Below are 15,566 nucleotides of genomic sequence, written 5' to 3'. Positions count from 1 at the left end.
CTACTGAGCATCTTCAATCAAATCCTACTGACAATATCCAAGATAATCCAAGTTTTTATATTTAAATCAGCCCTACTGTTCATTCTCAAAACATCCATACAGTCCTCATTACCATCAGAAAAGGATCTCTTACATTGACTTCAGGTGTATCTATGGTTCTTCTTGTGTATCTTTTTTTTGCTTGTTTTATTATCTCATTTTACAACGATTCACCCACGACCCACCTGTACAGTGAGAGGCAGGCGTGTGATGTTCCTGCTCTCTCACGTTTCCGTGTTGAATGCTATCTCGCCCTCAATCCCATCCTCCAGCGTGGCTGGCTGTGTAATCTGGGCTCCAGGCTCAGATTTGCACTGGCCAATTCTAATAGGATTGAGATGGCCAATCGCAAGCACTGAACCCGCCATCACTGCCTGTCTACTGGCCAGGGCGGAGGAGTGGGTGGAATAGGTCCACCCTCTGTGGGTGGGGCTTATAGAGGACGTCTGGAAAGAATGATGATCTTTAGTCTAGCACTGTGGGTGAGAGAGTGTGGGTGAGACAGAAAAAAATGTCAAGAGATCATCTCAAAATTCAGTGAAACGTGAAAAGGTTTGGGAGATACTGTTGGATTGGTGAACTCTACTCTTTCAGCCTGACAACACTTGCGACCATCCATCACCCTTTGTGTGGGTGGGAGAACGTCTCTGGGCCTGGGCCCTGCTGGATGGAGATTTGCTAGAGTGGCTGGTGCAGGTCGAGGTGCAGCTATGGCAGTGGCGTTGGATGCGGTATGGGTGCGGGTGAAGGGGGTGTGCAAACAGAACGGTCTGCTGATCCTCTCAGTGATGGCCGTTGTCATCGGGTGCCTGCTGGGGTTCTTCCTGCGCACCAAGCAGCTCTCCGAACAGGTTAGTAGTGCTGGTGTGAAGTGTTTGTAGCCCCAACACACATACACATCCATCCCTACACAGCCCTACTTATATTCCAGCACTCCAACCCAAACCAACCCATCATTTCCAGTTTAATTCTATTGACCATCTCCAATACAACCCTACTAAAATCTTCAAGATACTTCTATTCACCATCTCCAATCGAACCATATTTCCCATCTTCTATACAGTTCTACTGACCATCTCCAATATACTGTAATCCTATTGACCATCTCCAAATACAGTTCTACTGATCATATCCAATACAGTCCTGTTGACCATCACTAATCTAACTCTAGTAGCTGTCTCAAACATACCTCTATTCAACACCTCCAAACAAACCATGTTGCCAATTTTCTACACAGTTCTACTGATTCTGCAATCCTACTGCATTCTGATCACCTCCAACCCAATCCTGTTGACCATCTCCAAAACAATCCTAGAAATCATCTCCAACATGCCTCTATTTACCATCTTCTAACCAACCCTATTTCCCATCTTCTATACACCTCTCTACTCATCACCTCCGATACAACCCTGTTGACCATATCCAATAGAATCATACTGTCAAAAAGGCACTATCATCTGATCATCTCCAATAAATCCCCAATAACCATATCCACTGACCATTCTCTTAATACCTCTAACCCTACTGACCATTCCCAATGCAGTTCAACTGACCATCTCCAATAAAATATTTCTAATCATTACCAAAACATCCCTACTGGTTATCTCCATCTCCTTTAATGCTGCTTTGTATCTCTGAAACAGTCCATCTGAAGAAAACCTCCCCCATTGACCATCCCTTAAATACCTCTAACCCTTCTGACCCTACATTCCTTTTGACCATCCCCAAAACAGCCACACAACATTCTCCTGACCATCTCCAATATAATCCTGCTGTCAATCTCCAAGACAATCCACTGAGCATCTGCAATTAAACTCCAGTGAACAGTCCTTAAATACCTCTAACCTTACTGACCATCATCTCCAATAGAACTCTACTGAATGTACCCATATATGCCACTAATCCTACTTACCATTCCCAATGCATTTTCAGGTGACCATCAACAAAATCAATCAATCTGATCATCCCCAAAACATCCATACAGACCCTTTCCAATATAGTCCTATTGTCAATCTCCAAGACAATCCAGTTGATCATCTCCAATACTTTTTGGATTGTGTGCATTTCTAACACAATTCTTTTGAGCGTCCCCAAAACATCCCTACTGACCATCTTCAATCAAATCTTAATGACAAGCTACTAGATAATCCAGCTGTTTATCTTTAAATAAACCCTACAGTTCATTCTCAACATCATCCCAAACTTTAGCAACATAGTAAACATCCACACAGTCCTGTTCACCATCAATAAAATTAACCATATCTTCAAACCTTGACCTTAAATGTATTCTCCAGATTTGAGAATGGATTCTCAAATGCATTCTTCTTAAATCCATCTCTAATCACATCCCTAACCTAGCCCCATTTACCTTAATTGCCACTCTTAAAAATTCCAACTCTAATCAACTTAAACAAGCGAAGCCATATGTACCATTTCCAACCTGACCTAATTCACTAATCCCAAGATAACAATCACAACTCACAACACCAAAACCCTACCAGCCATTGCCACCATAGTTGGTGTACTCTATCCACCACCCTCGGCCTAGCCCGACTGACCAACCCAGTACCAGAACCCAATCCCTATGCACCATTCTCATTCCAAAATACAGAATCTAGCCGTCATCTTGAGCTCAGCCACACTTGCTCAATTTCCCGCAGTATTTCCTTCTACAATAGCTAAAGCATCATAAATGTGTGTGGTACGTTATATGCTAAATCTGATTACTGCCTGGAACATATAGCTAAAATATATCTACAATATGCCCAAAACCAGCCATCTAAGCTTATCTGAAGAACATCTCAGTTGGCATATTAGCTCTTAAGAGCATTAGCTTAACTGTGCTCAAGCTAGGCCTTTTGAATTGACAAGATCTGAAATGAAAGACTGAGAGATATGAAGCGTCTGGCACACGGAAACCAGCAACACTGAACTAGCTGTTTGTATCTTGTGTACAACTGTTGGTCTCGTGCTGACTCCAACCTTATTCTCATGGAATTTGCCTAAAAATAAAAAGCAGCACATGCCATTTGCAGTGGCGCTCAGGGATTACGGTTCAATCATACAAATGCTCTTAGTAATTGTACATTAAGCAAGAGAGCTGCTTAGCCTCGGGGCAGGTTAAAGCCCATGGGAGATGCTGTCCATCGTTTCAGCGAGATTGAAACAGGCTCTTAAATTTGGAGTCCATTTTTTGAAAGATATTTAAGAGATGGTGGAAATCAGGAGTAGCAGCAACATATGTGAGATTTAGTTTGTTAAGATATATTGGAAATTTTAGTGATAATGCTGAAGCTGTTGTAATATCAATAGAATAATGTTTATATAAAAAAAAGGCATGAAATGCATTATGGGCACTATTTTAGCGACTATAGCACACCGGTTAGTTGCGATTTGCGCAGACAGATTTAGGGGCGTGTCCTGTGTCTTTAGTAAGGGGTGAGGGTGCACAAAAGGCGTGTACTTATTCTCTTAATTATTAATTTGTGTGTTTTGGGCATAACATGAAATAAACCATGAGTGTGAATAAAGGTATTCTTTATTCTGTTTATTGTTTATGTAAAAGCTGGGTTTGCAATGCTGACTAATTAATATTAGTTTCAGTTTCAAAATCGTGGAAACAGCACAGCAAAATCTCAACCTATTCTCTATATTTGAAAATATTTGATAAACTTTAAAGGTCCTCACTCATCTTAAGTTTGTTTAACTGAACTGAGTTTTATGTTATATTTGTAGCTCTGATATATTTGATATTATATTTGTATATTTGTACCTGATTTTGTCTTGGTTAAATAATATAACATTTCAGTAAAGATGAGGGTTATAGTGTGTTTTATACCATTGCTTTGCTGTTTGAAATACACTTGATCCGACATTATTAATTAAAACAATTTTTTTATGCCGTGTGTGCTGCATTTTAGATTTCCAAAACTCCAGGGTGTGAGACAGAATGAGTGAGAGTGAGCATCTGTCAAATTCTCAAACAGCAGAATGCCTATATATGCCTATATAAGTCCATGTACTGAACATAAATAAAAATCCTTATAAATGTCAGAAAAGTCTATTTTTTTGTCTATTTAAGTCTTTTTTTTTGTAGTTGATTGCTGAAGGCTCTGGGTAAGGTGTTTTTTTTTTTACTGTGGTAAAGAAGTGATGGTATGTGGTATTTTGCTTGGGGTGTGCAGTGCTCATGGTGATCCAGAGATAATTACACGGCTGATTGTTGACTGTTGTCCTGGTTTTAATCAGTCAGTAGCGCACCTGTGTTTCCCGCTGCCAAGATAGAAACATGCCAGGTATTTACCTGAACACACCTCACTTCCAGACCACCACGCCCAGCAGCATTTATATATTCCTCATTAACTTAAACGCTATTTTAATGACGTGTGCACAAGGCATGAAAATAGACTGTTGGCAGTGTGTAAGATGTTTTGTGACGTGCTTTGTGCAGAGTGTACAGTAGGGCCCTATGTGTCCAGTTGTTTGTGAATGCATTCAGCTACACTATGTTGCACCTATGGCTGACCCAGATGTGCAAATGCACACCAACATCTTGTCTTGTGCCTGCAGAGAAGACCTGCCAAAAACTAAACATGGAGTAGTAGAATAGAAGTGTATAAACATTACTTTTGTTACTAAATGCAATCAAATTATCACAGCCATGCTAAAACATTTTCTAAAAAGCCTTCCCAAACTCCCAATACCTTTTGTCCATACAATGAAATGATGCACCAGCATATGGATTTTAAATTTTCTGATTTCCATCTTCATAGCTCTATCAGAACACAAATGATGCCAGGGTTATTTTTGGTACGGTGCTTACAGAATGAGGCTGTGCAGAAGCTTTCATCTCATCACCAATGGGCCGCAAGATAATTGGCATGAATCTCTAGACCCTCGTCACATTAATGCAATTTTTAAAATAAGCCTCATCCACCTCTCCTGGTGTACTCTAAATGTGATTATTGCAGATGGAAGCCGCCCAAAGCCTTTAACAAAGATTTTTTTTTTTTCAAGGTCAAATCACATGTGAAAATCTTGCAGGTCAGGTCTGACGTTAAAATGATTACAAAGAACGCACATCCCCATGGTTACTGGAAAAAAATTCAGTTTTCTGAGAGAGACGTGACCAGTTCGTAGAAGCTAAAACAGAAATCGAAGGAAAAACACAGCCATATGATTCATGAATGAGTTGCCTCATTATTGCAGATATGAGGCAACTCATGTTCAAATGCTCTACAAAGGTTTGAGGTCAGTTGTTATGGCTTAAATGGTTGGACATCTTAATTGTTGCAATTTCTATACATTCTTCAGAGGATTAGCAAGATGTCTGAATTTAGGTTCTTATATCTACAATTTATTTTAGGGAATATGTTGGAACCAATGGATCTAAACTCATATACAGTGTAGGGCTGGCCCGAATAGCGTTTTTTGAGCTTCGGATATTCGGCACTGATTGGTAGTGAATATTCAAATATTTGCTTTAAAAACGAATTAAAGTACGAAAAAATGCAACTCACGACCCCTTAATCCACTGCAAAATTTTCCACGGACCCCCGGCCCTGAAAAAAAAAGATTTCCCACCACTTTCCTCGGCCGGGTCGGGCTCAAGGGTCAAGAACATAGTTTGTTTTTTTTTAATTCACACTGTTCTTATTTCTCATTAAATATCAGATTATATCTGTACAGTATCATTTATTTCACTTCAGTCCTGAATATATGGAGTGCATTATGTCTCCTTATGTTGTGCTGCGTGCTCTGACCGATGAGACGTATTATACCCCTGATTGTTTTGTGTTTTCACCACGGATTTTTTTGTTTTTTCACCACAGATTTTTTTGTGTTTTCACCACAGACTTTTTTTAGTTTTCACCCCGGTATTTCTGCTGCCCCACACCACAGCTTCTCTGTGCGTACGCAGGCCAGGAGCGCAGCTGCACAAGCTGGCCCAGTGAATTGCGTTTTTTGTGTTTTCGCACTTAGGCTATTTGCTTAAAAACAAAAAACAAAAACAAAAAAACATTTGTGCAGAAAGTATTTTATATTCTTAAACATTGTTAATTATATTAGAGTAGAGGAAAGTCATTGTAAATTATGTTACTGTTCTTGGTCTATTTTGGTTTAATGATTGTGCAGTGCATAGCTGTATTACTGATTTTTGTGTTTTTGCACTTGGGCTATAAGCTCAATATAAAATAGTTTGTTTGTTTAGAAATTATTTTATATTCTTAAACCATGTTAAATTATATTAGATTAGAGGAAATTCATTCAGACATTATTCTTGTAGGCTAGGTTTTTTGTAACTGATGTAGCCCCTACTGTTGCCACATTACCCCTTACCCCTTACCCCTTTATCATATAAATCAGTTTTGAAGTGCCTGCAAGCTTTTTTTTTTATCATGTATAACATTACTTTTAATGTCAGACAGAAGCAGCTTCATCATGGCAATACATGGCAGACACTATTTAAGCTATATGTGTTCACTGGAGAACTGGTAAACTATGAGAGAATCACTGTTGATCGGCAATATTTTAAGTTCTCTCTTGTTATAAACAAAGCTTGCTCAGGACAAATAGGTAATTTATGCAGTGCAGCTAACATTTCTTGTGTATATTTTTGGGGAAATATCAGAAAATAAAATAGAAGTTTTTTACAAAATAAATTCAATTTTTACCCTTTTGAGGGTTGCTGTACATGTGGACTAAAAATGTGTTAACATTAATTAGTATTAAAATAGTATTACATAGAGTTAATATATGATTTAAAAAATATGTGAACTCTAGTCACACATGTATTTTAACACTGTAGAGAGTGCGACCATATGTAATGCAGTCAATGTAAAACTCAATCAATTGGCTTCTCCTTGGCTAGCTAGGAGGCTAGCATGCTTTCCCCAAGAAACAGGTAAGAATGAACATTGTATCCACCATGTTTTGTGATGATTGAAGCCCTCAAATATAAAATGACAGTAATTCTGACTTCACAAGCGGAAAGTAGGATCTTTCAACTAGTCTGTGAATACACCAAGTAGTAGCAGATGTTGGAGTTGGGGTGTAGGGATGGCTAAAATGAATGCTTGGCTGTTTGGATGATTACCTGTTAGCCTAGCCTGGATACCTGCACACTTTCTGCACACTTTCTGTGTCCCCCTGCACTGCTTTGAACACCACTTTTGGTGGACAGTGACATGAGGCAAAGCTTCTGTCATGAGTTGGTTCTTGAAGCAAATTCCAAAAAGTTTATCACAAAGTCTGTTTTCCTCAGTTTAGCTCATTGTTATGGTATTAGCATGCTTGCCAGTGTTTTTAAAGCACAGCCTGGGAATGTTTTAGAAAAGTATAATCAATCTAACAATCTAACATTGTTTTTACTCAGAAAACGTGTGGGTGATCCTTAATTACAATGTAGCTGATTATTGATAGAAATTAAAATTACGGGAACTTAAATAAAATCAAGTAAATAAACACACTATACAGTTAAACCAATTACAATAATAGAAGAAGAGTAAATTAAGTATTTCTAAATAATTAGATGGAGAAGTATTCACTAATCCCAAGGTCATAGACTCCTAAGGCAGTAATTTTGTCTATTTTATCGTCTAACATGGTTGATTTAGTGGGTTTGTTTAGATTAGGGTGTGTTGATTCAGTTTTTCATTGAGCGAGGGAAAGATATTTCCTTTGAGTAACTGGAAGTAAAATCTTCTGAATGAGGCTTTTAATGTCTATAAACTGGAGATGGTTCAGTGTATATAATGTTTTCTAGATTTAGAGATCCATTTAAATGATTTGCTTCCTTGACCTTTGTTGAAGATAACTTGTCCTCAGTCTTGTGCAACAAAATACCATAATATTTGAGCACCAGTCAGAAGTATTGAGTATTCACACATACTTAAAGACAGGGAGAAATACAGTGGTGTGTAAAAATATGAAAAGTATTCCCCCTTCGTGATTTATTTTTTTCTTTTTTTTTGCAAGACTGGCACTATTAAATGTTTTAGATCATTAAACAAATTTAAATATTAGTCAAAGAAAAAACAAGTAAACACAAGTAAATTAGGCTTTTTATTATAAGGGGGAGGGATCCAAACCTTCATGGCCCTGTGTGAAAAAAATGCCCACCAGTTTAAACATAACTTAACTGTAGTTTATCACACCTGAGTTCAATTCAGTTACTCTAGCCACACCCAGACCTGATTACTGCCACACCTGTTCTCAATCAAGAAATCACTTAAATAGGACCTGCCTGACAAAGTGAAGTCCACCAAAAGATACTCAAAAGCTGATACTCATGCCAATATTCAGAGAAATTCAGGAACAAATGTGAAAGACAGTAATTGTGATCTATTAGTCTGGAAAACATTATAAAGAGATTTCTAAAGTTTTGGGAAAACAGTAAACCTCAGTGAGAGCAATTGTCCACAAATGGTGAAAATGTAACCAGTGGCGAACCTTCCCAGGAGTGGCTGGCCGACCAAAATTACCCAAAGGGCACAGCAATGACTCATCCAAGAGGTCACAAAAGACCCCACAACAACATCCAAAGAACTGCAGGCCTCACTTGCCTCAGTTAATGTCAAAATTTATGACTCTACCATAAGAAAGAGACCAGGCAAAAATTACCTGCATGGCAGAGTGCCAAGATGAAAATCACTGTTGAGCTAAAAGAACATTAAGGCTTGTTTCAGTTTTGCCAATTTTTTCATTAAAAGTTGACTGAGGAGACAAATTATTAACTTTTTGGAGGATGTGTTTCCCAATAAATCTGCCGTAAAAGTAACACAGCAGCAGCTCTTCTGGTGCACAGTCACAGCTGGATTTCATGATTGAGCAGTGTGAAATGAATAGCTGGTGAGCTCACACAGATGTTCAGCGCGGATGATTGTTTATCAGTCTTGGTGAAGTCTTTCAGCTCTTCCAGGATGAAAAAACTGCAAGGAAAATGGAAAGGAATATCTACTCAAATAGATCTTTCATGGTAATGGGTGGTGAGTGCCAACCACCATGCATACTCTCAATTGCAACCAACTATGTCTCTGGAACCCTGGAATTGGGTTTAACCACTAGCAGAGGCCAGTGATCCTCGTCTTGGATATAACCCAGTGCTGATGGTCTGAGTTATAGCCAGCATGTAATCGATGAGATCCTTATTGTCTTTAATCTGATGAAGCACAAAGATTCTATGCTCACAGATACGGTCCAGACCTTCACCTTCACTGCCTTCACTGTCGTCTAACAATATGTTGAGATAATACACATATTAAAACAATATTTTATATATTTATTCATTTTGATCACATTTGCTTCCCAATTTACAAGGCCAGCTACCTAACCCACTCATTTGGACTCCCTCTATCACTACCACAGCCTCTTTTCAAACTGCTGTTGATGCAGCATTGCCGAGTAGCATCAAAGTGCGCTCAGAGGAAAGTGCAGCATCTCTGTTCTGATACATCAGCTCACAGATGCCTTGTGCTGATCGAAGTCACCTTTTAGAGTGATGTGGAGAAAGAGAGAGTCTACCCACCCAGAGAGAGCAAAGCCAATTGTGCTCTCTCAGGGCTCCGGCAGCTGATGGCAAGCTACATGAACGGGATTCGAACCAGTGATCTCCCGTTCATAGTGGCAGCGCCTTAGTCCGCTGGACCACTCGGAGCTGAGTTAAGGACAATTTATAATTCTGTGTTGAGTCAACACATTGTTTACGGGCTTATACCGCTGTCCGTAAGAAAGTAGTTAAGTTTCTGGGGAGGTGTGTTTCATGTGTAGGGTATGCATAGGCTAGACCATAAGTTTGACGCAAACATAGAAATTAGCAGTGATTCATATTGCTTGGGCAACTGCCCTTTTGCCATCCTTGGCTGATATTGCCCTTCCGAGGGAGGGGAAAAAATAATATAGGCAATATAATTTCATATTTCAACAAGATTTTATTTATAATTCGTAATTTTGATTGAAGTTTCGTAAAACAAAGTTTTCAGAGTCAATCATTCAGATTCAGACACCTCGAGAGGGAGGGGCGCGGGCGTAGCGGGGGACACGCAGCACGCTTCACAAAAGAAAAAAAAAACTGACATGATCACAATCAACTTCTCTAAAATCCGATGTCGTCAAGTTTAGGATGTTTAGTGATCCTAAATAATCTGACCACCTACTGTGCCACGTTTAGGTAGCAAAAAAATCCAGACAGCCAGCTAGCTTGCAGTCAACGTTTTACATGGCTCAGGTTGTTTTGTGGGAGGCTAACCAAACTAAGTTACATGCAGCTGATAACATTTCATTTTATCAAGCAAGATGAATGACGGACATAAAGCACTGTTTGAATTATTCACATGCACTTTGTGACACTGCAGAAAATTTGAAAAAGGAAAAGAAACGAATACAGGAGAGAGAGAGAGAAAGGGCGTTTGCCCTTTCTTCAGGTTAGAGCAACTGCCCTTCAAGATTCCTGTGCATGTCCCTGCTTTCTCTGCTTTAAAGGCACATAATAAAGTAAGTGGTGGTATGATGTGTCTAATACACTGCTAGATATACATAATGATTAATTTATGGTCCATAGGGGGCTATGGGGTTTTTGAACAGGTAAACTCCTAATCAGTTGGATCATGTGGAAAACACACATTTAAGGCAGTGACCAGGGTTAAGAAACTGCTTTAAACCAACCAACATTACCTAGTGTTGTACTAAATTCTGAATATCCAAAACATCCAGCTTCTGGTTAACTCGTTAGCTAAATGAGTTTTCGTTCATTATAACTTACAGTAAGTATATATATATATATTTTTTCTCAAATCTTAACTACCTATCTAGGCTAGCTAATTCTAATAAATTAATCTAATTCAGATGCTGAATTTTATTAATCACACAGTGGGTCTGATTGATTGATCTGTGTGTTTTGATTTGTGTCTTTTTAACCGGATATTAGAAACAAGCTCATCAAAGTTTACATGGTTAGATACCGTTACCTTTATTAGAGAAAAATCGCCGTTTATCCAGATTAGTTTTTACAATCAGAATTTTTGATATTGAGAATTAAAAGCAGTACAAGAGTACAAGTGTCTCAGTGCGGTTTAAAGTGACAGTGTATGTAAACAGTAATTTGTCCTTGTATAGTGTCAGTGCAGTGTGTGTTGTTAGGTGGAGTTTAAGAGTCTTACAACTTCTGGAATGAAGCTGTTCCTCAGTCTTGTTGTTTTGCACTTGATGCTCCGCAGCCTCCAGCCTGAGGAGAGCGGGACAAAAAGTGTGTGTGCTGGGTGGGTGGGATCCTTCCTGATGCAAGTGGTGGCCTTTTTGCTGCATCTGGAGGTGTAGATATCAAGAGTGTAGATCTCAAGGCTTTTACTAATCATTAATATTAGTAAAGACTTTTTTTTCCAGTTTTTTCCTGATTGCATGAGTTCTGCCATGCCGGATCTCTCGGCTCACCATGTGGGCATGTCTGTGACGTTTTTTTTATTTATTAAAATAAGGCTATTTTAAGATTTAACATTTTATTCAAACTCACCGTAATCTATAGATCTATTAATCCATATTCTGCCGTTTTTTTTCAGCTTCCCTTTCATGGTGGAAAGATGCCTGTTCTCTCTCTCTTTGTGTGTGTGTGTGTGTGTGTGTGTGGTACGTGTATGTGTGTGAAGTGGCAGTCTAATTTTACCCGATTGGCTGGACGCAGCGTGCTGGCCGTATTTGTTTGAATGATGTTGAGCTCTTTTCAACGCAGTGCAATCACCATTGGAATGAACAGTTGATTAATTTTGCCCCAAGCAAAAAAGCTTTGAGATTTATTATATAAGGGTGCTGTTCTTTGGCTCAGTGTAGAGGTCCTTGACATAGTGAAAGAACGATCACAGTGCAGAGCTAGCAGAATATTTGAGATTCAATAAATTGCCCACTAACTTTTAGTATAGGACTGAGTGTTCTTGAGAAAGGTTCCTATTAAATTACTGCATTCTTGTGGCAAATGTACTAATTACGCTTAACTGGAAGTTCTTCTTGTGTGTACAGGATATATTTTAGTTATTTTTTAGCTTAATTTTATAAAAAAATTGTATATTGCTCTTGGAATGCTCTTATTACAAGCTACTTATACTTATTTGCTCAGTGTTTACTACATGATTAACAAGGGTTTTGCATCACCTACACCTGTAGCCTGTATGCAGGACAAGGCATTTTAGGGGTTTAAACAATAACCAGGCATTATCTAGAGAACTTGTATTACATTATTGGTACCACTTTAAAATAAGACTACCTTTTTAACGGGTATATATATAAGAGGTTAATTACAATTAGTTTATTAATTGTTACTAATTAGGTTGTACATTCCTTAAAAATCATTAATAATCAGTTATAACACATACGTAAAAAGGGCAACAATGACCTGTTGTTTGCCAAATAGTGAACCCACAGCCATCTCTATTGTTGCCCTTTATACGTATGTGTTATAACTGATTATTAATGACTTTTAAGGCATTAACAACTTAATTAGTAACCATTAATAAACTAATTGTAAACCATTTATAAACACTTTATAAAGGTAGTCTTATTTTAAAGCGGTACCACTTTTATGTTCTATTATGGTTTTAGCAAGCAAATACTTATAGTTATCAACTTATCATATTAATTCCAGTTAATTAACTGGCTTGTCAAGTACAGGTGCACAGTGCAATGAAGTTATGAGGTGCAGAGATACGTAACATACCACAACATACACTCACTGGCCACTTTATTAGGTACGCCTAAGGTTGGACCCCCTTTTGCCTTCAGAACTGCCTTAATCCTTTGTGGCACAAATTCAACAAGGTACTGGAAACATTCCTCAGAGATTCTGGTTCATATTGACATGAGAGCATCACGCAGTTGCTGCAGATTTGTCGGCTGCACATCCATGATGAGAATCTCCTGTTCCACCACGTCCCAAAGCTGCTCTATTGGATTGAGATCTGGTGACTGTGGAGGATATTCCAGTACAGTGAACTCATTGTTGTGTTCAAGAAACCAACCAGTCTGAGATGATTATTCACGCTTTGTGACATGGCGCATTATCCTGCTGGAAGTAGCCATCAGATAATGGTACACTGTGGTCAGGAAGGGATGGAGGACATGGTCAGCAACAATACGCAGGTATGCTGTGGCATTGACCCGATGCTCGATTGGTACTAATGAGCCCAAAGTGTGCCAGGAAAATATCCCCCACTCCATTACAGCACCACCACCAGCCTGAACCGTTGATACAAGGCAGGATAGGATGGATCCAGGCTTTTATGTTGTTGACACCAAATTCTGACCCTACCATCTCTGAATGTCGCAGCAGAAATTCTCATCAGAGACTCATCAGACCAGGTAACGTTTTTCCAATCTTCTATTGTCTGATTTTAGTGAGCCTGTGCGAATTGTAGCCTCAGTTTCCTGTTCTTAGTTGACAGGAGTGGCACCCGGTGTGGTCTTCTGCTGCTGTAGCTCATCATCCGCCTCAAGGTTGGACGTATTGTGCTGATGTTCTGAGATGCTGCGGATTCTGCATACCTCAAGTGGTTGTAACGAGTGGTTAGTTGAGTTACTGTTGCCATTCTATCAGCTGGAACAAGTCTGGCCATTCTCCTCTAACCTCTGACCTCTGGCATCAACAAGACATTTGCGCCCACAGAACTGATATCCGCTCACTGGATATTTTCTCTTTTTCGGATCATTATCCCTAGAGAGTAAACCCTAGAGATGGCTGTGCGTGAAAATCCCAGTAGATCAGCAGTTTCTGAAATACTCAGACCAGACCGTCTGGCACCAACAGCCATGCCACGTTCAAAGTCACTTAAATCACCTTTCTTCCCCATTCTGACACTGGGTTTGAACTGCAGCCAATCGTCTTGGCCATGTCTATATGCCTAAATGCATTGAGTTGCTGCCATGTGATTGGCTGATTCGAAATTTGCAACATTAGCAGTTGGACAGTACCTAATAAAGTGGCCGGTGGGTGTATACAGTGGTGTGAAGATCTTTCAGATCATCAAACAAACTCTAAGGATGGTTGTCTCACTCTAAGGAGTGTTGCTAGTCAAAAAATGTTAGCACTGTGTTTTTAACACTGTTAATTTCACTGTGTGTACGCAAAACAGTTTACTTTAATAAACCAGTTTAACCAACATGCTTCATTAGCTGAGCAGCACAGAGAAAGTTTCTTCTAAACGGCTGAAGACATCTTGGTAAAAGTAAAGCACTTGAAGTGTCTCTTTCCTGTTTGCTCTGTCTGGTGTGTGAGTGTCTATAAGAGCCTTCTTCAGCGCAGTTCTAGTAGATTACAGCGCTGACATTTAAAAGAAGACGAGTCTATTCAAAACAGCAACAAGGACCTGTCAGAGGTCCTGAGAGGGAGTATTAATGGCTGAGTGTGGACGCCTAATGGTTTTTCAGTGCTAGCAGGAGCTACAGTTAATGTGCTGGGTGGAATCTTCTTTGCTACTTGAGTCCCATCACTGAAACTCAAGTATGAGGGGCTATAGTGAGTTTGTTGCTATCTTACACCCCATCAACAGTCTATTTTCAGGCCTCACGCATGGGTTGTCAAAATAGCGCTGGAGTTTAGGAATATATTAACGGCAATAGGCTTGGTGGTCTGGAAGTGAGGTGTGTTCAGGTAAATATCTGGCATGTTTCTATCTTGGCGGCAGGAAACACAGGTGCGCTACTGACTGACTAAAACTCTGACAACAGTCAACAGTCAGCCGCACAATCATTTCTGGATCACCGTGCGCACTGCACACCCCAAGCAATATATGGTACCACATACCATTACTTCTTTACCACAGCAAAAAATACCTCGCCCAGAGCCTTCAGCAATCAACTACAAAATAAAATAGACTTAAAAATGTGCACAGTAACCATACGTTATTATTAGTTGTATATTTTTTGACATTTATATTTATGTTCAGTACACAGACTTAATAACTGTAGCTTAAGGTTGCAGATAAACGCATTCTGCTGTTTGAGAATTTGACAGATGCTCATTCTCACTCTTTCTGTCTCTCACATCCTGCAGTTTTTTTTAAATAAAACTGAAAAGAGAGCCACTTTGACTAAACATAAATTTATTTAATTTCATATTTTTATTTAACTGAAATTTGCATATATATTTTTTTTCATTTGAAAAATAAACGCTCTCGCATCTCGTGCTGTCCGTCAATTATTCAAAACTTCAAAAAAATGTGATATACACAGATCTATAAAGCTATATATTAGCATTAGTTTCCAATTACCAGGTCACATTTATCAAAATATAAAATATATTAATTCATTAAATAAAGTCTCGTCCAGCGCTCTAAAATGCTGCTGGCTGCTGGAGACACACGGTGGAGTAAAAAAAATAAATAAATAAATAAATAAATAAGGCTACAAATAGGCAAAAGATTTAAAACTCAGTTCAGTTAAATAAACTGAAGATGAGTAAGGACCTGTAAAGTTAATCAAATATAGTCAAATATATAGAGAGGTTGAAGTTTTGGTTTGCTGATTCCATGATTTGAAAGAGAATAAAG

The 15,566-nt window shown here is 38.9% G+C and overlaps 1 protein-coding gene across 1 annotated transcript in view; it reads left to right on the top strand.

The window, feature by feature from the left end:
* Window positions 1-521: 521 nt before the first annotated feature.
* slc1a7b (solute carrier family 1 member 7b) overlaps window positions 522-15,566 on the top strand; it is a 108,127-nt gene continuing 93,082 nt past the window's right edge. Inside the window, exon 1 of the mRNA XM_007233109.3 lies at window positions 522-890. Within this exon, the coding sequence (XP_007233171.2) occupies window positions 750-890 (141 nt within the window). The 5' untranslated portion in view covers window positions 522-749. The remainder of the gene's footprint in view (window positions 891-15,566) is intronic.

Source organism: Astyanax mexicanus, chromosome 13, assembly GCF_023375975.1.
Source record: "Astyanax mexicanus isolate ESR-SI-001 chromosome 13, AstMex3_surface, whole genome shotgun sequence".
Lineage (NCBI taxonomy): Eukaryota > Metazoa > Chordata > Actinopteri > Characiformes > Acestrorhamphidae > Astyanax > Astyanax mexicanus.
This window is presented reverse-complemented; position numbering and strand designations above follow the sequence as displayed.